This window comes from Gavia stellata, chromosome Z (genome assembly GCF_030936135.1).
Source record: "Gavia stellata isolate bGavSte3 chromosome Z, bGavSte3.hap2, whole genome shotgun sequence".
In the NCBI taxonomy this organism is placed as follows: Eukaryota; Metazoa; Chordata; class Aves; order Gaviiformes; family Gaviidae; genus Gavia; species Gavia stellata.
The window spans coordinates 24,706,885-24,734,662 of NC_082637.1; the positions used below are offsets into that span (position 1 = coordinate 24,706,885).

A 27,778-nucleotide genomic window follows, 5' to 3' on the forward strand; every position below is an offset into this window, starting at 1 on the left:
TCGTACCACCTTAATTGTAATGTTATCAATATGTAGGACTTCAATACTATACTGTTGTTTAAGAAAATATGACTTATTGAATATAACTGAAACAAAGGCACTATGTTATTTTATTTCTATATAGGCTTCCAGATGGATTTTCTCAACTGTTAAACCTAACGCAGCTGTACCTGAATGATGCTTTTCTTGAGTTTTTGCCAGCCAATTTTGGCAGGTAAGTTGAATTTGAAACTTAGTATTTACATTTAGTTTTAAATTTATACAGAGCAGTTTCTGCTGCTTCTCAAGTGAAGTGCGAACTGAAGGAGAAGTGTACATTGCCAGTCCATTTATGCCAGATATTAGCTACAGAAAAAAACCTAAATCCTTATCATAATTTTTTAAGTGGGCTTTTGAAGGACAGACAGAATGCTTATAAAGAGCCAAGAAATAAAACTCATTTACATACTTGCTTCTTTTACAACGCAAGTCTGGTAAGTACAGGAGACTAGTATTTCTGAAATATGGGTTGTTTATCACTTAGTAATTGGAGTGAAACAAATAATGATGTGTAATTCCACTTGTACTCTCCTGGATGCACAGATTCCTTCATGCACATCTATAATGCTCAAGTGCCTTGTTGTCAGGAGTCTTTCTGAAAGACTTAACATATATATGGTCTGCTGACTAAGCAAAATTGTTCCATTTAATAGCTTAAATACAAGACAAATACTAAATCCCTACCTCTTTAAAATAGATTAAATCTTGGGAGCAAAAGTGAAAGGATAGTATTATTAAAAGGAAGACTCCTCGATGAGCATAGTTCATCCTGTTCTCTTTATCATGCTGATTTGGCCATTTCTGCTTTTTTCCCCCTCTCCTCTCTCTTATGCTCTCTTTTTCTAGATTGTCACTCTTCTACCCCATTGCATTTCCAGCAAGCTTCTCTTTCAGGAAATATGGCTATTACTTAACCAGGCATATTGCTGTGTGAAAGCAATTGTCTTAGGCCGTATGGTTATAGTTGGGTCAGCACAGGTTACAAGAGATTAGAAAAGCTTGCCAATAGTGCTGCAGAAGTTTGGCATATCAGGGGATGTACAATGAAAGACCAGCACAGGTGTAGTCAGTTAGTGACCATTAGTTTATTAGTCATCTGTGGTCGGATTTGTTGGCCTATTCTTCTCGGTCCAGTTATTAGTCATTCCCTGATGAACAATTAAGAGCACCAGATCTGTTACACACTCAGCTAACAAAAAAGCTGCTTATGATGAAGAAGCAATTTAATTATTGTGCTTGTTTCTAGTACACAAAGTCTGCGTTTCCAAAGCCTTCATTAAGGTTGAAGAAGAAATACCTGAAAGATGCATAGTCTTTACTTGTTTGCATTTTAATGATTGCCTGTGTATTTTTCTGTTCTGTTTTTTAATAGTCTAACCAAATGGCAAAATTTTCGTAGTAAAAAGCAGGCACTACAGACAAAATTGAGGACTTCAGGTTGACACAGTTGGTCTTATAAGTAGTTAATCTTACAGATAGTTTAAAAAAGCCTCACAATAATTTTTTCTTCATTGCTGTCTGCTTCTATAAAGCTTAATAGTTATGGAAATAGTGAAGTCATTAATTACCAACAGCTTAAAAATAAATCAGTTACTGAAGGCGACTTGAAAGCCAGTTCTACAGTGTTATGTTTTTCTTAATAGCTATGAAGAATTCAGCCTTGGTTTTTAAAATACAAATAGTGACTTGTAGCATCCTAGCTTGTAGCTAGGAGAATGAAACTGAAACTAAGACTTTTCTCATGAGCTGATTTTAAATGAATTCGAAGTATTTATATAAGTTTACTTGCTAATAATGGTATTGCACGGAATAAATACTATTCTGTAGGAAGATAATATTTAGATCAAATAAATTAGAAAACAATGAGTTGGTAAAATGTCATCTCAAAGTAAGGTTCAAACCCCTTTGACATTGAGCACTTCTCTTCTGTAAGTGATCAGACTGCTCTGCCACCCCACAACTTTACAAGTAGGTAGAAACGCTTGCTAGTGCAAATGGTCTTTCAACTTGTGCTTAAGAATATGGAAATATTTTAGAGAACAAACAAACAAAAAAGCTCTGGTAGAAGCTTTTGGGGTGTTTAGAGCACTGTTGGTTATTCCCATAAAGGACAAGCCATCAGCTTCTTCCAATTTGGTGGTTTAATTGTTTTGTACATGGCATTACAGCTATTACTTTTCATTACATGGGAACACATGAAGTAACCTGAGTTCTGTTGCCTGCTCTTACTGGCAACTACAGGCAATGATGCCTCTTAAAAACTAAGCCAATGCCATATTAAAGCTAGCAAGTTTTTTATGCTCCAGGTGTCAGTCTGTTGCAGCAACTCAGGTTAGAAACCTGGTTTCCAACATCAGTTTCTCTCACTGTTCATATTAATTTGTTCCACAGTTTAATTGCTGTCATTTCTCATGAGTGCTGTCCCCCATTCTCTCACCTGCTGTTTTTATAGTGTTCTCTTTTAGTTTGTTAGACTAAACAAAATTCTGTTTCCCTCTGGTGTGGCAGGTTTTCCTTTGTGCCTGGTGATATTAATATGTCTTGGAACAAGTTTCAGTTTGAATTCATCTTCTTTTTGACAGAGGATGATGACATGTATAGCTATATTTAGAATTCAAATTGAGATCTCTTCATGGCTTGTACAATGTCATGATTATCTCCTTGTTTCTCTTGGAAATGTCTGCTGTTATGCTGTTCCACTAGGCCTTTTTGCAGCTGCCTAGTGTCATTTCCCACATGATCAACTAATGCATTGGACAGCTCAGTTAGAAACAGCTGATGACTCTACAGGAAATCATGAGTACTTGACTTGGTGCTGTGACATCTTGTCCCTTTTCTGTTTTTTTCAGCCCTTAAGGTTCTACAGTTTTTTTCCCTACAGTGTCCTAATAATTCACTGTATTGTCTGTGACTGTCTTTTGTGGCATTAGCCAACTTAAACATTTTTCCTGTCCTTTAAGATTCCTGTTAAAACTATTGAACAGGATAGTCCCCAAAAGGGTCTTTGAGCACCTCTGTCAGTAACATTCATCCTGATGCTTAGGGAAGAAAACTCTGTGTAATGCAAACTACTTTTAGTATATCCATGAAGCATTTTATTACATTTACCTCCATGTTTTATTCTCACCTTCAAATTTTGAGCTAAAGCTTTGCGTGCTATTGAGGTGAAGATCATCCAATCTTTTTCCCCTTCTTTATGAGCATTACATACTTGCTGTCCTTCAGTGATGTTGTACCAGTCCAGCCTGTTAGACTTATTAAAAATCACCAGACTTTTGATTAAATGTGCCAGTTCCTTCAGAATTCTGAAGTGACAAAGTGTTTTTTTCTCCGCTCCCAAATTCTAATTTGAATGCATTAATATTGGCACAGATCCCAGAGTTAGCCTTTATGCCAGTGCACTCAAATCTGAAAATTGCTTATGCTTACCTAAGAAAACCATAGCTGTTGTATCTAAATACACTATGTATATTTACATTTAAATATACAAATATATAAGCAGTAAGCAGAGCATTCTAAACTTGCAGCTCACTGCATGCTAATTTTGAGGCAGGGCTTTAAAAGGGGAACATTATTTCCTGATGGATGTTTAAGATAAGCAAGGAGTTTATCTTCAGTGTCATTCTAAAAACTCTGAGAATGTTGTCTATAATGGGATATTGCTTCCAGGGACTTTTTACTGTGGTGTTGCAATGAATTTACTTTTAATCTTCTTTCTCAACATTTTGCCAGTAGTATTTGCAGTAGTAGGTATTTTTAGTAGTATCTACTTTGGGACAATTCTTTACATAAATGTACAGTGATAATCAAATTAGTGACTTAATTTAGTTAGATATATGCAATTTGGCTGAAACTTTTGCAAATGCAACCTGCTATATGATACATATATTTCAGTTCTCTTGCCTTTATATTTTAGTTACGATTTAAAAAAAAAAATTCTGCATTAGCAAAACTGCAAAGGATAAGAAAAATAAAGAACATCTCTCTATGAAGTATTTTTAGCTTTCCACGGAATGAGTGCTGTTGAACAGAGAGTTTCTAAGTATACCTGCTATGTATTTCTTCTACATTTTTTACAGATTGTATATTTAAAGAAATCAGATTTAGGAAGTATATTGATCTAATCCTGGCGAGGTGTTCATGTAGAGATTTTGTTTTATTTAAAAGTTGAGCTACATTTTAAAAGCAGGCTAAGTTGGTTACATTAAATAACAATACTGCAACAATAATTTTGTTGAGACCATTACACCAGGTAAACTTAAAGTCGAATAATACTCTCTTTCAGCTTTGAGTTTAGGTGATATGTAAATATTTCTGTGGTTATGGGTTTTTACAGTTGAGAAATGAAATATTTCCATATGAGTATGACAAATCTTTGTGATAGAATGGCACAGGAAATATATATTCTGCCACTATGACTTTTTTTCCTTTAGTATGGGTGGACTAGTTCTCTGTCTGTATTTCTTTTCCAAATTTAACACCAATTTTTCAGTTCCATTATAGCAATTCAGATGCTTAGCATGGGTGTTTACACCAGCAATTTAAAGAGTAGCTAGGCTAAGTATTTGATGTGTATTATTATAGTAAAGTTGAATTAGCTCTTCCAGTCATAATAGAAGAAGTTACAACTGCTTCAGTCCAATATTTCTCATCAGTTACAGCCAGAAAATTACTAGTTTAGACACAGTCTGTATCTCCTAGCCAGGAGAGTTTGGAAATGTTTCCCTAGTAGCCTCTGTGTAGCTCTACACTTAAGAAATTTGATATTTTTATCTCCAGTTTCTTAGGGTTAGCTGAAGACAGAGTAGAGCATGAAAAAAGGTCACAAAGCTATGAACGTTTCTATCACCAAAGGCAGTCTTTAAGTTCAGGGAATTAGCTTATTAGAACTGTAGTATAGTTAGTTCTGGCTAAAGTCAAGAAAGTGTTGGTGTGCATATATACAGTTCAGCAAAACAATGGAGGTTTGCTTCTACTGCTTTCAACTGAGAGATTTGACTGCATATACATGTTGTGAAGACGACCTACAAACTGTGTAACTATTTTCCCTGTCATCAAAGCAAAACAGCAACTGGAGCCTAATGCAGTGTTTGGTTGTTCTTGGGTTCAGAAATCCAAGCCCAAAATGACAATTCAAATCTGAGGGTGCTTAGACGAACAAGTTCTTTTTTGTCACAAATTGGTATCTTAGAATGCAGGTAGGGTAAGAAGTCTAGGAAGTCCTTTCCAGTTATGTCCTAGATTGACAGCAGTGATGTTACCATGAACTGGGTTTTTATTAGGGTATTCTTTCAGCACTGTTAGAGTGTTGGTTTTTCTTTGAGAGACTAGGGGGAGGAGGTTCCCCTCCAGCAGTTGCTACCAGATGGCAAGTACCGCTTGCAATCAGGCTATGTTGACCTCTGCTCCATTTCAAGGTGACTGTTATATTCTTAGGTTATTTGTAGGCATGGCAGATTGCTACTTTCAAACACATCCAAAAATGAGCGAATGTCTAGAGGAAGAATAAATATTGTTTTCAGCTTTCTATTTTTACTTCAAGTATAGTTCTTACTGCTCAATCAAAATTCAGGGTTTTGTCTCTGTCCTTACAACATACTCAGTTAAGCACCTTCAGGAAAGACTGGTTTGTTCACTAAGCTCCTTTTTGAGTCAGGGAGCTTTAATGCCTTATTTTGAGTTGTATAAGGGCTGTTAGTGGATCACATGTAGAACTCTTGTCTTTACAGACCTGTCTGTATTTAAACCAAACTCAGTTTCTGCATTTCATTTAACAAAGAGATAGTCTTGTCACTGCTGTCCTGATGCAAAAAATTCCACTGGGGATGGTACATTGCTTAAATGCCAAGACTGCTTGGAACTCATCCTGGCCAAGCAGTTGAGTTTGGGATTTAGAGCTTATTTATCTTACAGTGAAGGATTTACTGAAAGGTCAAACTGCCTTCTAACAGAAATGTCAAAATGGATTAAGAAGCTGCCTAAAAAGAAAATATGGAAGGAAATCCAAGATGAATTTAAAGGCTGTTTTTACCATCAGGAAAACCACCAGTGTTCCTCCAGTGAGGCTTGTTATATGAAATAATTTGATATATTGCCAGTGTTAGAAATTCAGCATCTTAACTTGTGCGGACTGATCCTACCTTTCTTGTACTACTTGCTGTGTACTTCTCTATGTGATGATAACATGTACCCATAACGAATGCACTGAAGTGCTTTAAAATCTTTGGAGCGAAGGCAAACAAATGTGTTCAAACAGGTGCAGAAGAGCAGGCAAGATCTAGTATGTTTGCTGCTTTACCAAAACCAAACCCCAATGAATAAATTAATTTAAAATACACATATTTATGCACAAAACATATTTTTATTCTTACAGAAAAATATTTTGAACTTGTAGATCTTTTTTTGAAATTCAGCCATATAAATAAGTTCAGAGATTGCTTTTGTCATAAAATACAGTATACTGTGATAATTTGTTATGCCTTTCTGTTACAGATTAACTAAACTCCAGATATTGGAACTCAGAGAAAACCAGTTAAAAATATTGCCAAAGTAAGTATGGATCACATTTATTTAAACTACTTTGGGGTTTTTTTCTGTAGTTATACTAATAATATAGTGCATATTGAAAAGTAGACCACAGCTTAAAACATGTAGCTGAGTAACTGGACTAAGTTCTCACAAGGAACTTCCCCTTCATACTGCTGAAATTATGTCTCCCTTCAGACTGACTGGTCTGCCTATTCAGACATTGTTTTTCTTCTGTCCCTGTCCAGCTCTGTGGATTTCTGATCCACTTGTTGAGCTTTTAAGTCAGCATGTGGGCATCTCAGGATGATTGTTCAGAGATGTCTGATGCTTCTTGCATGCTGTATTGTATGGCTGCCCAGGTGCCTGGGTACGGTTCTGATGGCTGAGTGTCTCAGACTTAGGCATTGTTAGTTGAGATCATTATCACTAAATCAAATTTGGAGTTTGAGATGCTTGCTCAGAATGACTGAGGGAATGCGACTCATATAACTTGAACACTTTAGTTTAATACACTTCAGGGCTGAAGAAAGTAACACTTTCTTCACTTGTTACTGTGGTGCATGGAATCTCTTATGCTGTACCTATTCTATAATGCAACAGGCTTGTTTAACATAATGACAGCATATTCCTCAGATGTGTTTTCGGTAATAGTAAAATAGATCTGGAAATTGTTACAGCAGTTGTTTTAACAGTAAATCCAATTGCACCTCTCTCTTAAAATCAATCATCTTTCTAAAGCCTGCCTGGCAATTCTCACTCGTTTCATCAAGCAAGCCCACGGTGGTGGTGTTGCAGTTCTTGCTGTTTCTATGAGCTAGAACAATGCTCTGAATTTTCTGACTTGGACCTTGGAGGTCTAAGTGGGTTAACAGAGGTATAAAAGGTCAATGAAGAGAGAAACAGAGATCCCAAAGATAGGCTGTGAATAACTAGCTGCAGAGTCCTTAGTGGTATGCTGTAAAAGGCGTCCTCCTCTGGCAACCGAATCTGGTGAAGAGAGGTACTGGTTTTGGTGGATATAAGATGTTTTGGTAGAGAAGAGGACGAGCTAACAATTGAACGTTCACTCTGTCCAGCTTATTGCTAGCAGAGACTTGCATGCAGTAGGCTGAAGTGTGAACTGCCAGCCCTTCAAATACAACCAGTTTTCTTAGTGACTGTAGCTAATTATAGGCCTAAGACATGACCAAGGGTTATGTTCCATTGGAATTCCTTTTTGTGTGCCTAGATACTGTACTGTGGTATCTGCTGTATAAAGATGCCAGAACTCATATCTGGAATGAAGTGTATAGCACCAGAAAGTGTGAATTTAAATCTTCCAAGTGTGAAGCATAGTACTTATTCAAGTGATATGAATACTCTCTATCTTCCTTTGCTCTTTCTACCACTAATTTTCAGTAGAAAAACATTAGAGGACATGTAATTTGCGGTAGTAGCACTGTAAATTAAGTTACTGCCAACTGAGGAACAGTAGCTATAATTAAAACTTACAGCTAATACAGATTTTGTTTGTAAAATTACTCTGACCTTAATTGCCATAATTAACACTAACAGCATTAATTACATCTGGTATTTTAAAAAGAATAGTTTATGGAGGTCTCTTGTAGTGATAAGAGACATTTAAACAAATGCTGTAATGTATTTAAGCCAAACACAACTTCTGGTGAAGTGGCTGGGAATTTTTTTGTTGACTTCAGTGTTTTCAGGGTTTCATCCTTGCCGGAAAACTAAACAGCAGCTGTCATGAAGATGTCCTCTGCAGCACCTCCATAATGATCTACAGTACATGCTGAGATGCCACCTCTATTATTCTGTTCTGGTACTCTTGTGGTTGAATTAAGGGAGATTAAAGCTATTGAGACTACTTTTTTCTTTTTTTTTTTTTAATTTAACCACATTAATATGAATTTTGCTGCAGTGAGGCACTGGAAACATACATTGTTTATGTATGATGTACACTGGGGAGAAGAAATTCATTGTGGTGTCTATAGTATGCAAGAGGTGAATATGCCTTTCAGGATAATACAACTGTGCAGCAGTTGACCTGGCCAACAAAAGCATCCATGGCTTTTCTTTAACTATTGCATCAGAACAGAAGCTGATGTGAAATTCGAACTTAGACAGTCTTCCAAACCTGAGTATGTGTTTTAAAAGGAACATGCTATACAGCTTTAAACAGTGTAGAAAATCCAAAGCGGTTTTTTTGAAGATAATAAGATGTAGCAGCACATGCTAATATTTTTGCTGTAGAATACAACTATCTTTTCTTGTTTCCCTTTCACGCTCACCTTTTTAATATTCTCATTTCATTTTCGTGTTTCACATTTGTAATGAGAAATTTATTTGGATAAATTTCTACAGAATCAGCTCTTGCCGAATTAAACACGCACATAATTTTTAACACTAAAGCATAAAGCACTTGAAAGATTGTTAATCAAAATGGGTAATTAATGCCAACACACTAAATCAACCTTGCTTTGTGCCAAATGCATCATTTTGCTTGGAGCTTATCCACATCCAGAGACTGCAAAACTGGCAGTATTATAATGCAAAACATCTCAGTGAAAATATTTCTACTGAAAGAAAAGCAAAAATATACAGACTATTTTAGAGATGTTATCTGATAGGTAGTTGGAAGTTGGGAAAATGGTTCCATGGAAATAAAAGTAGTTTATTTTTGACTTCTTTTTTAAGCCTCTGTTGCCTTATTGTCAACAGAAGAATTGACCTTTTTAGAAAGATGCAAGTTATTTGAGAGTGTCGTTATGATGATTCAGGACCCAGTCTTGCTATCACACACACCTCTTGAATTTTATGCTACTTGAAGTAAGCTGTAGTGTTAACCTTAGTGAAGATGACCGTTTACAACATCAGAATCTGAGCCATAATTTAGACTACTTGATCCCTTAGGGTTGGACTGATTTGACAGCAAGTTCAATAATACGGATTATGAAACAGATCTTTCAGTTTATGGAAGAGATTACATAGTGCCATGTCAAAGATAGAAATAGGTGTAACTCAGTGATCTAGTAAATTTTTGTTTCCAGTCCTGTATTCCTCTTCCTTTAGCACTGAATTTTGCTGTTATTTTAACATTATTGGCAGCTCTATTTGCCTTTTGTCTGAAGGTGCAGTTGCTCTATACACAATACAGAAAAGCAAAGCGACGTTAGTCATAGAATAGCTGAAAGTGCTATAGATTAGGCAGGCAGTGGGGAAGGGGAGGAAAACAACTGAGGGCCTGGTCTTGCAAAAACATTTGTGTCTCTTTTACAGTTTGGTAGATGTGTCTGCTAGATGACAGACATTTTGGCAAGAAAAAGAAAGGGCCCCGAATCAGTAAAGTTACTTTGTTACGCTGTCAATTTTAACCTAACATTAATTTTGCAGATACTTGAGAGAGATTTGCAGATATTTGCTATGGTTTCAAATGGTAAGATCAGGATCCTTGACGAAACACTAACAGGGTTTTTTTTAATTTTAGTAAGACACTGAAGAGTAGCACAAGAATGGCAACTTTGGGTTCACTTATAACTATTAAGGATGTAGCACTAGCAGGGTGGGGAGGGAAGGGAGCATCTACATCTTGGGTTGGACTGGAGTGGAATTTGTGTATCTAGTGTAATTTGGCAGCAGGTAGGAGAGGAGCTTTATTGCTTAGGTTCTGTGAATCTTGTGTTAGCTGTGTAAACAGTTTTGCCTCAGAGTTGAATGGTGTACAGGAAGAAGGAAAGAATAAATCAGACCGTGGAGTGTGTTGGTCTGGGAGATTTTTTTTTGTGTGTATCTTTATGAAACAATTAAAATAAAAAGAGAAGAGTTCATGTTGAACTGAAAGAAAAAATTCCATTCATCTCAAGCTCTAGTAAAAATCCCTGTCTGACTTTGTTTCAATTCAGTCTCATCAAAATTCACTTAAACCAGATTGAACTTTTTTCATTTTGTTGGTGTTACCTGTTTTTTTCCTTCATTTTTCAAATTTGTATTTATTTCTAAGCTGAAAATTCAGCTCACATAAAAATCAAGGCACTGTCTTAAAACTGTGGAAATGAAAGGATTATAAAAATGTTAAAATAAGCCTTTTTTCCCCAAATAATAATTTATTAAAACTAATGTATCAAATTCACCTCTACATACCTGTGATCTCCCTTAATCTACTTTTTGAGGCTGAAATTGAGATCATCAGTGGAGCTTTGGACTGCTCTCTCTAGTAGCCCACAGTCTAGCTAACATAGCTTGAAAACAGAAGAAATCTAAAACATTTTTAAATGGAAACCATCAGTAAAAGTAAAGTATGGTGTGGCCCATGAAGTTTTGAAAGCTGCAGAATGATATGCTAGATCCTTTAAGTCAGTCTTCAGCTGCACTTCTGGGAGACGCATTGGGGCAAATTTGTTAGCAACATATGGAAGTAAAATTGGTATTGGCATAGTCTCAAAGCTTTGAGAAATCCAGCTTATGTAGTATTTCAGAGGGACTTACATAATTTATGTTAGAATTGGAAAATTAATTTTAGCGGTTGGCTTACTGATAATCATCCTGTTCATGAGCTTCAAGAAATGAGGAAAAATGTTTCTCAGATTCTTCTGGAAATAGCCTTTTCATGTATTTTTTTTTTTTTTTCTTCTTTGAGGCAGTGGGAATATGAGTTAAGGCTTTCCCCTAAAGCCCGTGTATACTATGTGTGCAGTGCAAAAAATGGTTTCTGCTTTTGTCTTTGGTCAAGGATTTACCTACTTATGCTAAATTCCTAGTTTGTGCCCAACATAATTACTATAATGTAATGAAAACCAAATCTATAGACAAATGTTGAGTGTAATCCTTTTTGGAGATTATTTCATGAATAATCATAATAATCACATTAACTTTCAGTAAATAAGGCATTTTGCAGTGGAATGTAATTTTTGAACTATATATTCAGAACAATTGTAATAGTATATTTGAACAACTGAAACTTTGAGTAGCTGCATAGACCATCTTGTGCTCATGCAGGTGTTTTTTAAAGATATTAGTGTTCATACATATATTTTGATAATATAAAAGACAGTATCTTTTAGAAGGTCTTATAGTTAATTCTTCCAGAATTTTATAGTATGTACACATGGTTTATATTTTAAAATATTAGATAATATTAATTGTTCTATGGAACACTATTATTAAATGAATACTGAACATAATGTCATACGAGGGATTCACAGCCCCTTTGAGAATATTTTTAGGTAGTACTGCTGTTGACTGGAGTACCTATCATGTAGACCATCATGTGCAGTGGTAGATAATCTCTGTGGGGTCCCCAAAGTAAACAAACTGAGAAAAAATCTTGCCAAAACACAGCTTGAAATAATGGATTTTACTTTATTCCAGTCATTGATTTAATCTTTGCCATAAGTTGGCTTAAAGAGTTTTGTTGTGTCACAAAGTCCAATTTAGTAGTCTGATTTGTTGTAGGACTACAGAAATAATTAGGATTCCAGACCATATCATATGGAAACAACTTTGTCAGCAGCCTGGAGATGGAGGAAGGTCATGTTGGTTACTGTGATTCAACAGTGGTCTTGTCTGTTTCAGCTGATCATTAGGCAGTGGTCTTTCTTTGGGAGGAAAACCTGTAGTTAACCAGCCTTTGGCTGCTGGGAAGACTTATTATGACTGTAGGTGAAAAGCTGAAGCACTCAAAAGAAGAGTTACTTCATTGAGTTACTCTATCATAAAAATTACTCTTGTGGTCTTTAGGTTTTGTCAACTAATCTGTAGATGAGTTGCAGTGTACCCTGTGTGACAGTCAGGGTTGGCATGCATGATCGTTGATGTTTGCGTGGTTGAACAGTGTGTGAAAACTTGACCTTGTTTAGATAGCAGTTACAGAACAGCATCACTACTTGATACTGAGTAAAATTAGATATTTTGTATGAATACAGGAAGATTGGATGTAACTGGTATTTTCTTAAATCGAATTCTTATTAATCCCCTTCCTGTGCAGAACCATGTCCAGACTGACTCAGCTGGAGAGACTGGACTTAGGAAGTAATGAATTCACAGAAGTGGTGAGTTTTGCCTTAGTAACAGAGATTTGTATCTTTTATAAATCTCTTTATCCTTTAATCTATTTTTAATCAATATGAAAATGTAAGCATCAGCTTAAGAGTTCTGCTACTGAGCAAATATTATATATACCTCATACTACTTTATGGAACCTGTGATAAAAATTATGTGCATATTTTGATGAATGAGAGTATGTTTTTCCTCAATTTGAAAATAACAACTGTGTGGTATAGTGTGGTTACTGTACTGGTAAAAAATTAATGATAATATGTGTTTGAATTGTAAACATAATTATTTGACTTATAATAAATTCTAAACATTGGTTATCATGTATTTAATGTTGCAAGTTCTGTATAAGCTGTGCATAACCTGCTTTTATTATTGTGTACATACTATATAGATCCAAGGGAAACTCTATTAATTTTAAGTTTAAATATTGTTCAAAATAATGTTTACAGTTGAGGTGCTCAGATTTTTCCTTCAGCATGGATCGACTTGTTTCCTGTTCATGATCTCACAGACAAAAAACATCTTATATTTACAACCACTTAACGTCTCTCTGCTTCCACAAGTACTTTCCTGGGTAAAGGAATTGAAATAGAAAAATAGTGGAACATACTGACCTGCCATATAAACAAGCTTTTGTGTGCCACCAGTAGATCATGCAGAGCTGAACACTTGCCTAGTTGTATGGTTTGGCAGATAGGGAAGTGTATTTAAGGAATTGTTCATCAGTATTGTTAGACTTGTGGCCGTTACCATTACTGCCATATTCTCATTACAGGGTAGATATTCGTGTGGGAGCCTTAAACTAATGTGCCCAGGCCCACATTAAGCTGTAACAGCCAGGAGCTAAGTATAGGCTGCAAAATTACCTGTTGGCATATATTTTTGGCTGATTGCTTCATCTCTCCCAGCCTTTTAGCTACAAGAATCAACCACTGGTAACTTATTTCATTAAGATCTTTTGATAAAAGCACAAAAAAGTTTGAAACCACTTTTTTGGATAAAGATCTGTCTGAAAGGTAGTCTTCAGTTAAGATTTTTCTCTTGGAAAATGAATTATTGGTAGTCAGGACTGCAGCTTATGCAGGAATGCTGCATATTTACAATATAACAAAACTGAGTTCTGCATTTAACTGAATTTAGTTGTAGTTGTTAAGGTGCAGTAGCACCTGCTTTGTATTACTTTCTCGGGGGGAAGTTTAAATAGGAAAGCATATGCAACATGGATGTTTACGAAGAAGTGGTCTTTCCCTGATCAGTAAGATACTTCTAACATTAAGTTGTAACGGAAGCACAGTCCTGCACTTCACTTCATGGATGGAGTGGTTTGCTTGTATCATGCAGATGTACCCTTTGTTGCTAGAAAATTAAAATTTGTTTTCCTTTTCCCCCAAACCACATCTTTGTGGTTTTTGAAAAACAGGTCTTCTGAGTTGATGGAATTTAAGGGTTTTTAGACCTCCTCCATGAGAGTGGAAATTATACACATAACAATTATTTATTGTGTGCTCCAGTTGAAAAATAAGACTTTCTGTAAAACAAACAAACAAACCAAAAAACCCCTACCAAAAAAACCTCAAAAACCCCAAACATTTTCTGTAAGGATTACTTAGTGCTGTGATCAAGTTCTTAAAGGATTTTTGTATATCTGGTATATATTTACATTTCAAAAAGTGAATTATCTGGGTTTTCTTTGACTCAGTGAAACAAGTGTATATAACAGCTACAATAAGACATTACTTGCAGTAGATGAATCACTGAAGCTGGTTTTGCCTTTCACTATTTTCTGTATGAAGTTTTCAAAAAATGGCTTCCTTCTACAGCCTGAAGTACTTGAACAACTGAGTGGTTTAAAGGAATTTTGGATGGATGGCAATAGACTAACACTTATTCCAGGGGTAAGTCCTTTTACTGGGTGAAACATCTAGTATTTTAATTTACAGTGGTATTTGCTTTGTCAGCTATCATATATGTTAAAGTTGCTATGTAATTTTAATGTTACTTAAAAGCCAAAAGGCTAAATGCCACTTAAATGCTTAACTAATCTACTTAGACATTGTCATTGATCATGAGAGTTGGGTACACAACTTTTCTTTCATTGAAACTTATATACCTCTCTTCTAAAAAAATATGTTCCAATGCAGGAAAGGGATAAAAATCCTAGATCGAGCCTGCATCAAATTTAGGGTTGACTGGTCCTTCCAAAACGGGATTATTTCATGTTAGACAGCAAACAGGAATTTACAGGATAAATATGTGTGAATTTTTGGTCACAGCTCTAAAGCAAGCAATGCCTGTTCAGGTGCTGTGTATACAGTGAGCATAGCCACTTCCTGAGAAGATGTTCTGTTGACTTCGTCCGGGTTCCTGACATCTCTGAATTACATGGGGTCCCAGCTGACCTGTTACAGCAGTACTTGTGAACCTGTGCTTACGTTCTAGTAAACTAGTAAATGAGTATTTGAAATTTGAGAAGCAGATGGTCTGTTTTCAGACTTAAAATCACTAGCAGTCTTCTGACATGAGGCTTTCTTGCCTGATTAGTAGTCTTCTCTACTGTCTTTCCTCACTTCAGCTAATTCTTACTTGAAGGGTTGAGTGGATGTATTAAATATTTCTACTGTACAGTAAAAGTACACTGTATTTGTGAAAGTGACTGTATCATCCCCATGGAGATTTTAGTAGAGTAGTGTGCACAAATCTTCAAGCTTATTCTTGGTCTGTATGGAAAGGTAATACAAGCTTCTATTTTGGCTTGTTTCTTCAGTTTAGTACAATTAGGGGTTGTTGTTGGTTTTGAGGTTAAGTAGGATGCAGTTTTACACAAAAGGCAAAAATAAGCATTAAAAGACTTTACTGGAGCCTAATGCTGTCCTTATGTTATCTCTCTCTCTCTGAAGTCTTTTCTAAAGCTTCAGTTACTTGATTCACGGTAACCGATGAAACCGTTGAATTTGCAGCAAACTGACTTTAGACACCTGCAGAATTATGGTGGTGTGTCTGTGTGCGTGGAAAAACATCAACTGTGTGTATCTGCACAAAATATTTAATTATAAAGCTTGGATATTGTGCGTAAAATTGTATTTCAGCAGTATAAATAGGTTTTCTCTTTTCCTCTGGCATTACACTTGAGAGACAGGTTGTTGTTGTGAAATCTGCTGGATTTTTTTGTTTTGAACTTGCACTTTCTAGAATGCATTATTTTCTCTTGCTTTTAGTTCATAGGCACTTTGAAGCAACTGACCTACTTGGATGTTTCTAAAAACAACATTGAAGTAGTTGAAGAAGGTATTTCAGGTTGTGAAAGCCTGCAAGACCTACTGTTATCCAGTAATTCACTTCAGCAACTGCCAGAGTCTATTGGTTTGTATTTTCAGGAGATTCGTGTTCTTAAAATCTTATAGTTTAAACACAGAACACTTGAAAATAGACAAATATATTTTAGATCTAAGTTTCAATTGATTAAAAGTGCCGGGTTTTGATAAAGCTGTAATGTGTAGCTGAATAATAAAATTTATATTTGTTTTGGAGCATTCTTGACTTTATACAGTAGTTTGTAAGTGGATTAAAAAGTATTTTTTTTCTTTCCCCCTCCTCCTGCCTGCTCCCCACCCCCCCCCCCATGGCTGGCACATGGTAAGCTGGCAAACAAGTTCTGTAAGCTTGTCTGCTTGTTTCCTTAGGCATGCCAGGGAATACAGAAGATGTGGTTGCTTGCCCATAGGTTTTTTTTTCCCCTTAATTTAAAATTAAAACTAAGCTTTATGAACTCAATAGTAATTTTTTATTTACTTGTTCATCTTATTACAGGTTCCCTGAAGAAGGTAACAACACTTAAAATTGATGAAAACCAGTTGATTTATTTGCCCGACTCCATAGGAGGGTAGGTATTTTCACCTGAATAAAAGGCTGAATTGGTTTGTACACACTTTTCTGTAACAATGGCTCCTCTTTTGAATGTTGTTTCAACTACTTGATTTAGTTTCTTCTACGTGTTAATGTCTTAACAAAATTGAAAGCAAGTGCTTTCCTATCTTCTAGTTTGTAGTATTTTGTACCAAAAGACCAATGTTCCTCACTTATTATTGCAGCCTGCAATTTATAAAAGAAAAATCAAATGTGAAAGAAAACAAGATGTTTAAAAAGGCAGTCAGCTGTCTGAAACTGGTTTTTGGCAGTAAGGTAGCTGTGGCTGTGGTAAATATTGCAAATGATTGAACCACTATCAAAAAACTTAGAAAAAGTGAATCTGAGCACACACATTTACCTTTTTTATATTACGAGAAGAATTTTCAGGTGTTCATCAGCAGGTTTTCCTAATGCATAATTTGGTGTTCAGCAATGTAAAACTTGTAAACGATGGCAAGAATAATTGGTTCAGAATGAAGTGCTATACAGATGAAGGGTATTTGTTCCCGTTTATTTTCTCCTATTATAATTAATGTAGATTATCTTTTGTTGTCAAATTTTACAAAATACTTCTTCACTGCCAGATTCTTACATTCACTGTCTCTAACTCTTGAAATTCTCTGCTTGTTCAGAAACTGCACTCAACTCCTCTTTGGCTATTATCTGTGCCATTCTGTACCTTGCACTAGCATGTTTTCATGTAGTACACAAACATTTGATGTTGCTGGGCCCCCCTGCTTTCACTGAATGTTCTCTTATGAGGACAGTGTAAAGGAGATTTTTAAAACAAAACAAAAAAAAAAAAACAAAACAAAAAAACCCCCACAATCGATCAACAAACAAAAAAACCCAAAACATGTTAGACAATTAGTAAAGGATTTTTCTTGATTTGAATTCCCTTGGGTTTCAGACTTTTATTTTGAATTAAATTTGAGATTTTTAATTAATAGTGGTATTAAATTCCTTTAAAGTATTCAATTAATGTTGGATTAATTCACCTGTATAGAGGAGTAATTTTTTTTTTGCAGGTTAATATCAGTAGAAGAACTGGACTGTAGTTTCAATGAGATTGAAACATTGCCTTCGTCTGTTGGGCAGCTCTCTAATATTAGGACATTTGCTGCAGATCATAACTTCTTAACACAGCTGCCATCAGAGGTATGTATTTAATTATAAAACTGTAAAATGAATTTTTTAGTTTATTTTAAACTACATAGCTTGTATAACTTTGGGATAACAAGTTAATAATTCTTGAATATATTTCTTTGTATATGTTTTTAAAGGAGTATGTATACACATACAAGTTTTCAAATAATAAGCAAGAAGAAATTTGTTGCTAGTGTATTAAAACTAAAAGAAGGTTTAATATGTAAAAATAAATCTAATTATACTTTACAGGCAAAAACAGCTGTAATACTAATTGTTTTAAAACAGTAAAAATTTGCATATTTAGAGTTGTGACGATGAATTAATTCTTTGGGGTTTTTTTCAGATTGGAAACTGGAAGCATGTAACAGTGTTGTTTCTGCATTCTAATAAGCTTGAATTTCTCCCTGAAGAAATGGGTGATATGCAGAAATTAAAAGTCATCAATCTGAGTGACAATAGGTTTGTGAATGCATTTATTCAAGTGGAAGTTGTGTAAAATGCAATAATAATGTAGAGTTACTGTTATGAATATATTATGCTATCTTACCTTATCTCACGCACAGCTTAGAAGCTGACTGAGATGCATGTATTTTATGTGTTATTGTTGTATTGGGGATCTTGCAGTTCCATTGTATTAAGCTGTCTTTATTTTAATGACTTGGCACATGGCATATGCGTTGAAGCACAGCTTCAATACATTCATGATTGTTAGCATGTATTTTTCAGGGGAATTAGTTTGGTTATTTTCATAAAACTTCTGATTCAGGTAATAGCTTCCTGTATTGCATATGGAGGACACAAAACAGTATCACAGTATAGTGTGAAACACTTCAGTGTGCTGGGGAAGCGGGGAAGAGAGAGTTGTGTTTTATTAGAGCTGGTCATTAAAAACTGACAAAAGATTTCTCTTTTGGGAATTGCTGATTTGTAAAGTTGAAATATATTGGGAGAGAGAAGTCTAATTGAGCTCTCCCTCTTGTTCTGCTAATCCAGCTTCTCTGTACTCCATCTGTAGCTTGATTTATCCATTAATGACAGAGCTTCCATTATCCAGGGCAGGCCCTTTCCCACACATGTATCTTGGAAAAACCCAACAATTTTCAGGTGTAGCACTTCTTTCTTAATTAGTGTGCATGTGTATTGAAAGATAAAATGCTGAGGAGTCAGATCAATTAATTCAGGTTAATTGTCTTCAAAACTGTATTCAAGTCACTGAACTACATTAAATTCAAGTTACATTGCCACTTTTTTTAAGCTGCTTGCTAAACTGGGTAGAAATGCTTTTTTTTTAATTTGTTTGTGTTTTTTTTTTAATTCCAGGTATAACTTTGAATATAAATCAAATGTTGTTGTCTTTCAACCATCAGTAGTTACTAATTTAGTTATATCTGTAAATGTCTTTTTTAAACATTATTGCAGGCTAATGCAGGATTGTTTCTTAACAGTCTTAACATTATTGATCGGTGTACTTACGTAAATTGTTGTTGTAATTTACAGACTGAAGAATTTGCCATTTACCTTTACAAAACTGCAACAGCTTACTGCTATGTGGCTATCAGACAATCAGGTGAACTTTTTAAAAATTAAAAATAGATGATTGTTGACTTTATTCCTAATTGAATTTACAAGTACAGAGCCATCTCTTAAATAATGAGACCTGGTACTGTGTATCTACATCAATACTTCCTTGACATTACTATTTTGCTTCTCCTGAAATAAGTAACACTGAGCCTACCTGCCTTTGGAGACTTTCATACTTCTAGCAAAGTTCTGTGCTGTTAGGGAATACAGTTTAACAGATGTTGGGTTTTTTGGTTTTTGTTTTTCTTGATTCAGGCTTGTTTACCCATGACAGTTAGCGCTTCATAGGCTAGTACTTGAATGTGTAGCATGCTGTTTCTTCCACAGCTATACCATTGGGGAAACTTAGCATGCCTTTTCTTGAGCTAGGTTTCTTGCCACACCTTTGAACTCTGTGACTGTCTTGAGTTTCAAGCTATTAAGCAGTTACTCATTTGCTTGTGGCTTGTATTTTTGCTGTGTATTGAAGCCCTCTGTACTATGTTGATTTCCTGAACAGCATTAAGGTGTACAGGGCTGCCAGAAATCCACTAGCCTCATATGTAGTATAATGAAAGCACTTTTACTAATACAGTAATTTCAAGAATCCCCTGCCCTTTTTTTGTAAGGGGTGGGGGATATTCAATTTGGTGTCAATACGAAAAACTGAGTACAAAATTTTTCTCTTTATATGATTGTCTGCAGCTTTAAATAGCCAAATATATCTGTGTATTCCAGATCAGCCTGCTTTGGGATAGTAATAAGTCCTAGCAAGAAACTGGGTTATTTTTTAATATCCAGTGTTTGCTTTTCTGGTAAAGCTGTTACTGAGTTTCAGTTCTCAATCAAAGCCAGTCATCAGTCAAAGACAAACATGTTAATTTCATTTTGTGAAAAGTATTCAGAGGAGAAATGGTTTAATACAAGGCGGAGTAGTCTTCAAAGTAATGGGACAGGCATGTTTTGTGATATGTAGATCATATTTACTTTTTTATATATATTCTCATAACATATCCTTCTTTCATTTGCTTCATAGTCTAAACCACTTATCCCTCTTCAAAAAGAAGCTGACCCTGACACACAGAAAACAGTGCTTACAAATTACATGTTCCCCCAGCAACCAAGGACTGAGGATGGTAAGAATTTCTGAAATACCCTGTCAGAATGCTCACTTTGGAAAATAATAATGGGAAGACTGTCCAGCCAATATGATTTTCACTAGATAATACTTAAATACAAGTTTGAAGTAAACTTGTAAGTGATGAAGAGTTACATCTGAAGAATGAGAACAGTAACATAATGTGATCTACATATTGGTAAATTCTAGGTGAAACTGTTTTAGTGAGTGAGGTGAGGAATGGACTGGTGGGATCACATTCTGCGATGGTTGCCACTTCCCAGCATGACACCCTATTTCATTCCGGCAGAGCTTAATGGTTTGGGGTGAAATTCTTCTTAGCAGGTGTCTGATTCAGACTGACTATTTTAACAGAATGTTAGACACAATGTTTCCTCCGTTACAGAGTACATATTTTTGTAAAAGTACATAGCACTCTGTGTTTTATTTTAAAAGAAAAAAAAATCAGTTCGGAAAAAACCCATTTTACTCACATTTAGTTTGGACCATTTTATAAAAAGTTAGGCCCAAAATATTAAGACCTTGCCAGAAAGTTATTTCTGCACACTTGTGAAATAGTTAAGAAAACAAATAACATTCCATGAGTAACCCCATCAGGAGTTAGGGAAAGAGAGTTAAAACCCTTTATTACTCTGCTTTCTTTCTCCTGCAGGCAAAAGGAAAAAGCTTGTGCTGCTTTAACAGAAATGGAGGGGGGTCACATATCAATGGAAATAATTGAAAACTGACAAGTGGCAACATTTGCTGTTCCATGGCACAAGTGTCTAGTACACTGAGAGAGGAGTCATCAAAAATATCAGCAAAAACAGCAAAATGTGCATCACTTTCAGTGCCTACTAATGCAGATAATGGATCTGCAATACCTCTGATAGAATGTGAGGATTATAAAATCACTTGGAGATTCAGTGAAGTTCAAGCTTGTTCCTGGAAGCATTCTCTCCATTTGAATTTTTTTTTTACCCAGGTGCTGGGGCTTCTTTCTGTAAATAAGGAAGGTGCTGCTTGTTTGGCTTAAGTTGACAGAATACCTGCCTCTGAGGTGGTCATTCCAAATGGAAGGTTTAAAGTTCAACAGATAGGGTTTTTAAAAATTCAAATTTTTTTAATTCTTTATCAAGTTCTTTTTTTTTTTGGTAAAGAACAGTTTTGGTGATAGTGAAGTCTATTAGAATATTTTCAGATGTGTTAAAATTGTAAGTTTACCCAATAAACACAGAGTAACAAACATTCCAATGCGCTTGTTGACCCCTATAATTATTTTTCCATTTCAGGTGTAGAAGTAATTAATATGAACAGTCTTGGCATTGCTAGTGAAGGTTATACATTTGCTGGGGTGTTAGTGGCAGATTTATTACACTATTTGGCATGCTAAAGTAGAACCTGACTGATATAACACAAGGCATGGAGACATGCTAGAATAAGAGACAGTGGGTACCCAAAAGATTTTTTTTCTCTCCTGTAAAATTAAGCAAGAAGTACTTTGTAAAGCTCCTGTCATTTGTATAACATCTGCAAAATCATGTGTTTACCTTAAGTTTTAGATGTTTAGGTTTCTTTCAGGATTAGTAGTAATGCAGGTTTTTGTCACTAAGTCATTCTTCATTTTTAAATTTCCATTAAATGAAATCAGGTGAATGCTTGCTCTTATACATGCTTAATGAGACCACCTCACTGAAGTCAGGCTATATAAATCTATATAAGTATAATTTACTTTTATATATATATACAAATACATATTTTCATATATAAATATATGAATAAAAATACTTTGCAACAGAGTTCTGCTGAAAATTTTCAAGTGTGAGTGTTAAGATTAGTATGCAGCTGCGTGTATGAAGTTTTTTACTTTAGGTGGGGATTTTACTATTATGAAAATACAGCCAAGTTCATAAAGCAGTGGCAGTGCAGCTAGTCTTCAATTAATGGTGCTTCTAGTCTCTTTATCTTTTAAGAATGCATACAAAAGCACACCAATTCCATCCAAGAGAAAGAAAAAGAGGATTTTTATTTGCATAATGTATCCTATTCTTATGAGAGTCTCTCTTTTTTTTAGTTATGTTTATATCTGATAATGAAAGTTTCAATCCATCTCTGTGGGAGGAACAGCGGAAACAGCGTGCTCAGGTGGCATTTGAGTGTGATGAAGACAAAGATGAGAGAGAAGCACCACCTCGGGTTAGTATTGAATTTATTTTTGAATACTTGGTGCTTCTCTTCTTCTTATCCCCACCTCTGAATCCTATCCTTTTCCTTACTTTGGCTGTGGATTTCATTTTGCTGAAGAAATCAAGTTTACAGTTATTAGTTAAAGAGTATCTAACAGGGTGATACACTGTGGTTTTTGGTTTGGCGGGGGTTGTTGGTTTGGTTTTTTGGGTTTTTTTGCCAGATCATTTGGAGTGGAGCACAAGGGAAAAACTCTCTGCTGATGTAAGGAAATGTAGGGCATAACTAGGAGACTACCTGACTGGTGGTGCCATGGAGAAGGATAGTGGGGGAACAATGATCCTGATTTTTCTTTAAGTAAATAAAAGTTGTCATAATTCTTCCTGCTTGCAATCAATGGACACATTTTGGGGCAGGGGGAAGAAAAATTGATTCATGATCTTGCTGGGTTTTATGAACTTAAATCTGCATCAGTCCAGGTAGACTTGAACAGCAAAGTGGAGATCCTAGATTCTTCAGTGTTCTGACCTAATTCATTGTCTGTTTTAAAGCTGATGTTTTAGTTATGGCATTTAATCAAATGTAGAATATTATTGCTTTTTGTTATACAGGAAGGCAACCTGAAGAGATATCCAACTCCATATCCTGATGAACTGAAGAATATGGTCAAAACAGTCCAGACAATTGTACATAGGCTGAAGGATGAAGAATCTACTGAAGATATTACCAAGGAGTCAAAACGAGAAGGCCAGACAGTTTCTGTAAAAGATGTGGGGGTAAAGGTTAGAGATAATATTCTCTTCTGACTTTGCAAGAACTTCCAAATATCTAGAGTGTCATTGATTCCTTTTAATTATCTTCTCCCTCCACACTAATGCTTTAGCAAGAAAAATTGTCAGATTAAAGAACAGAACTTACCTCTTTACCGTCTAAAGAAGTCTGTAATAAATGTCTGGTTTGCAGTAGCAATTTTTCTCTGACACTAAAACCAAGGAAGGTAACTTGATTTTCAGGCAAATACAAACTATTGATGTGTTAAGGAGCTGGCTTCTTCAGTTTCTGGAGGATGGCATCTTTGTCATCCTCTGATCCTCTTTTATCTGCCAGAATTCACAATGAAATCAGGATAATCTCTAAGGATCTTACTGCTGCCCTTGTGACGGGAGATTTTACGTGATAAGTTGGGAAGGCAGTCGTAGCAAGTTGGCACACGAGTCAGGAATCTCTAACAGGCTGATGTCGCATGCTAGGCGATGAGACTACTGTTCGGTGCTCGCAGGTCTCATTGTAGATATTCTTGGCTTTTTTTTTTTAACTGGAAATGTAACGATACAAATTAATGCCAATAAGGAGGAGAGTCAAACTGGGTTGACAAAGGGTAGGTACTGTACCTCAGTAATATGCAGAGATTTCTCTGCATTTCATACCTGGTGCATTTCATACTTTTTAATTTCAAAGCTCAGATTTTCCATTCTATAGTTTCCCAAAATATATAATGTTTACTCTAAATATCATATGTTACTGAAAACCTCTTACAAGGTTTTTTCTGCTAATGTTCTTAATCCTGTAGACTTCAGAAATTGCTTCAATAAAGAACAAAGCAGATGATAGAAAGCAATATTCAGCAGGAAGCTCTGTGCAGAAGCCTACTGAACCAGAAGCTGAGCACAGCACCGCAAATTCACAGATGACTGCACTTGTTAAAACCTTACAGAACACGCAAACAATTGTCAACCATGAAGACACGCTCGAGGTATGGCATTGCGATGAACATCATAGCAGTCAAAGAATTGTGCTGGTGTTGTATTGAATTTGTTACTGAGAGATGAAAATTCATGTTGACAATAGCAGAAAATTGCCATCCACAAGTGCTGTAAATACAGATGGTTTGCAATGCAATATTTTTCTCACCTCAGATTATGTTAAGTAAAAGTTGAACTAGCTAATAAAAAGTTCATAATGAAAGATACATGCACTTAAAGAAAAATAAAGCAAACTCAATTAAAAGTTGACCAAAGCATCAAACTGTGAAAAGTCTCATACTTAGATAGAATTTTCCAGGTTCTGCTTGATTGTCAGTTCTTCATTAAATAATCAATTTTAATTGTCACTGAAATGACAAAATGTCTGATTAGTGGGAGCAATCAAAAACTTGTATATCCAAGTGACTATGCACATTCATTTCAAATGAAAAGTGAAAGGTGGGTTTAAAAATACGTATTCCTTGGTGTTTATTAGTGAGTTATCATGAATCTGACTTGGATTGTATTTACCTTTTATAAAGAGTCAGAGATTTTAAAGTTCTAAACTCTTTGTACATCTGTCCAACATCCACCATATATTCGTTTATTTAGAATGTTTCAGACTTATGACAAATTTTGGAACTTGTCCCTTAATCAGTTGCCAGTCACAACCTGTAAAATGCTTTTTTCATAGTTTCACAAGTCAATTATTTTTGCCTGTGCTGCATAAGCACTGGAATGTGCATATATCATACTTTTGCTCAATAGAGTTTGTGACAAGCAGTTGTGGCTGTTGCTGGCTATTTCCCAACTAGCATGTTCCTGCTTCTACATGCTTTCTGAAAATACTGGTTTTGACATTTTTCTTTAGTTTAAAAACATAATTTCAGAAAATCATATTAGTTATATAATGATGGTGACAGCAATTCTTTATAGCTGGCTGTATGCCAGTAAGTGAATGAGGCAGCAGTGTGTAGTCAGCCAGGGATAGTGAATTCCTTATTTCCATGTAATAACCTGCTGGTAACTCTGTTGCAGTTGAATTCAGACACCTAAACTTTGCATGCCTGTAAGTTTTTCATTTCAACATTGATTACACTTGTTGTATGTCCCATTCAAGAGGAAAGGCAATGTGGTAGAGGCAGTGAAGAGGTTGTCTGTTCTGGTTGCAGAGAAGAACACAGAATCACAGAATCACTAAGGTTGGAAAAGACCTCTAGGATCATCAAGTCCAATCATCAGCCCAACACCACTATGCCCACTAAACCATGTCCCACAGTGCCACCTCCACATGTTTCTTGAACACCTCCAGTGAGGGTGACTCCACCACCTCCCTGGGCAGGCTGTTCCAGTGCCTCACCACTCTCTCAGTAAAGAAATTTTTCCCACTATCCAGCCTGAACCTCCCCTGGCACAACTTGAGACCATTTCCTCTTGTCCTGTTGCTAGTCACTTGGGAGAAGAGACCAACACCCACCTCTCTGCAACCCCCTTTCAGGTAGTTGTAGAGAGCGATGAGGTCTCCCCTGAGCCTCCTCTTCTCCAGACTGAACAACCCCAGTTCCCTCAGCCGCTCCTCATAAGACCCATTGTGCTCCAGACCCCTCTGGACATGCTCCAGCACCTCAATGTCCTTCTTGTAGTGAGGGGCCCAAAACTGAACACAGTATTCGAGGTGCGGCCTCACCAGCACCGAGTACAGGGGCACGATCACCTCCCTACTCCCGCTGGCCACACTGTTTCTGATACAGGCCAGGATGCCGTTGGCCTTCTTGGCCACCTGGGCACACTGCTGGCTCATATTCAGCCGGCTGTCGACCAACACCCCCAGGTCCTTTTCTGCGGGGCAGCTTTCCAGCCACTCCTCCCCAAGCCTGTAACAACAGATGGGTGTTTATTTTTAATGAAGACTATCATAGCTTGTTTGCTACATCTCAGTCAGGTTGGTCCTCCCTGCAGTCCAAAGAACTGGTCAGGTAGTTAGTATTATGGGAAAGGTGGTGCTCCGGTAGGTTCCACACATTAAATGTTCTGAAGCTTGTAAGAAAAAGTGAACGTTGACAGACTGTTTTTGCAATCTGCAACATGGATTTTGTAGCATTTGTAATAGGAAGGATGTTTACTAGAAAGAAATTTCCACTTCAGGGAAGGAAGATTTTTTTCCTTCAACATATCCTGGAAACAATAATTTCTTTAAGATGATGGGAATATGGGGCTGGTAGTAGGGTCGTGAATCAGTTGCATGGCTGCTCTTGCAGCAGCTTTGTCAGTTAATCTCTTTCATAAGTGCACTGAGCTCCATCTTACGGTTAGGAACTAGTGATTTCAAGTTTAAATGTATTCAGCATCGCTTTATTCCTCTGCCATTGTTCTTGAAGTTAAATAACTTCTCTTCCTTTTGGTATTTACCCCCAATGTAAATTTAAAGATAGAAACCCAGGCTACACTTGCTCTTTTTTTGCTAGACTAGGCAAGCCAAGCTCATTCAGTCTTTTCTCACAGCATATAGCTCTCCATTCCTAAGATTGTCTTGGTCATGGTACTCTATAGCTGTTTCAGTTTGAGCTCTTTTCTGCAAATCAATACCCAGCTAGTCATTCTGGGATGCTTGCTGGCTGGCTGATAACTTTCTGACTTGAACTCAACTGGAGTTTCTCTCCAGTGGTGGAACAGAGGCTGCATCTGCTTGCTCCAAGTTGTTTTTTGCAGCTGAAGTTACTGGTTTGACTGTCATTCCCATGGAGTTTATCAGTGACAATGCAAGTCTGCATTTGCTGCTTCTTAAAGATAATTCAGTGGCAAATATTATTAAATTCAGTTGACTTGCAGTACAAATGCACTACATAGTTGTTATGTTTTGCCTATGTTATGGTGCTTGTTTATTTTTTCCCCTTTATTGTTCAGTGGGTGATAGTTTAGATAGCATTTACTTAACCTTTAAGCAGTTCTTTTAAAATGCACAGCATAAAGCTGTTTTTCTTTTAGCAGGAGTCAGAAGAACTCTCCTTTGATGAAGAGATGAAAATGGCAGAAATGCGACCACCACTGATAGAAACCTCCATAAACCAACCAAAAGTGGTAGCTCTTAGTAATAGCAAAAAAGGTTAGATACCATAAAAAGTAATAGAAGTTTTGTGTGATTCTGATAATTTCTTGACACAAAGTGGCTAGTTTTTCCAATTAAATTATGTGAAAGTAGATGATCAATTCTCTAGTTAAGCAATGAAAGCAGAAAAAAAATTCTGCAATATCTTATACTTGAGTGTGTGGTAGAGAAAGCTGTGTTGACATCTAATTTTCTTGATTCTTGTCATCAGTTTAAAAGCAGAGTGGGAAAGGAGATGCGTGTGTTTTGGGGGCCTGTTAGCTTGAACACACTCTTGATATGCTTAAGAAAAGTTTTGCGGAAAGTGGTGTTTGCTTTGGAAATATTCTGTATTTCCCCTTTCCCCCAGATTTTGTGGATTATTGCTGATGTAGGCAGCAATATCACTTGTTT

The 27,778-nt window shown here is 36.1% G+C and overlaps 1 protein-coding gene across 4 annotated transcripts in view; it reads left to right on the forward strand.

Moving 5' to 3' along the window:
- ERBIN (erbb2 interacting protein) overlaps positions 1-27,778 on the forward strand; it is a 119,292-nt gene that overhangs the window by 70,265 nt on the left and 21,249 nt on the right. For 2 of the 4 annotated variants that reach the window (XM_059833951.1, XM_059833949.1), the window contains 14 exons: positions 125-214; positions 6,532-6,588; positions 12,548-12,611; positions 14,439-14,513; positions 15,834-15,978; positions 16,426-16,498; positions 17,553-17,682; positions 18,017-18,132; positions 19,171-19,240; positions 20,270-20,369; positions 22,425-22,546; positions 23,149-23,319; positions 24,108-24,290; positions 27,265-27,382. In XM_059833951.1, the coding sequence (XP_059689934.1) occupies positions 125-214; positions 6,532-6,588; positions 12,548-12,611; positions 14,439-14,513; positions 15,834-15,978; positions 16,426-16,498; positions 17,553-17,682; positions 18,017-18,132; positions 19,171-19,240; positions 20,270-20,369; positions 22,425-22,546; positions 23,149-23,319; positions 24,108-24,290; positions 27,265-27,382 (1,514 nt within the window). The remainder of the gene's footprint in view (positions 1-124; positions 215-6,531; positions 6,589-12,547; positions 12,612-14,438; positions 14,514-15,833; positions 15,979-16,425; positions 16,499-17,552; positions 17,683-18,016; positions 18,133-19,170; positions 19,241-20,269; positions 20,370-22,424; positions 22,547-23,148; positions 23,320-24,107; positions 24,291-27,264; positions 27,383-27,778) is intronic. The other 2 variants (XM_059833950.1, XM_059833952.1) reach the window with 2 other exon arrangements.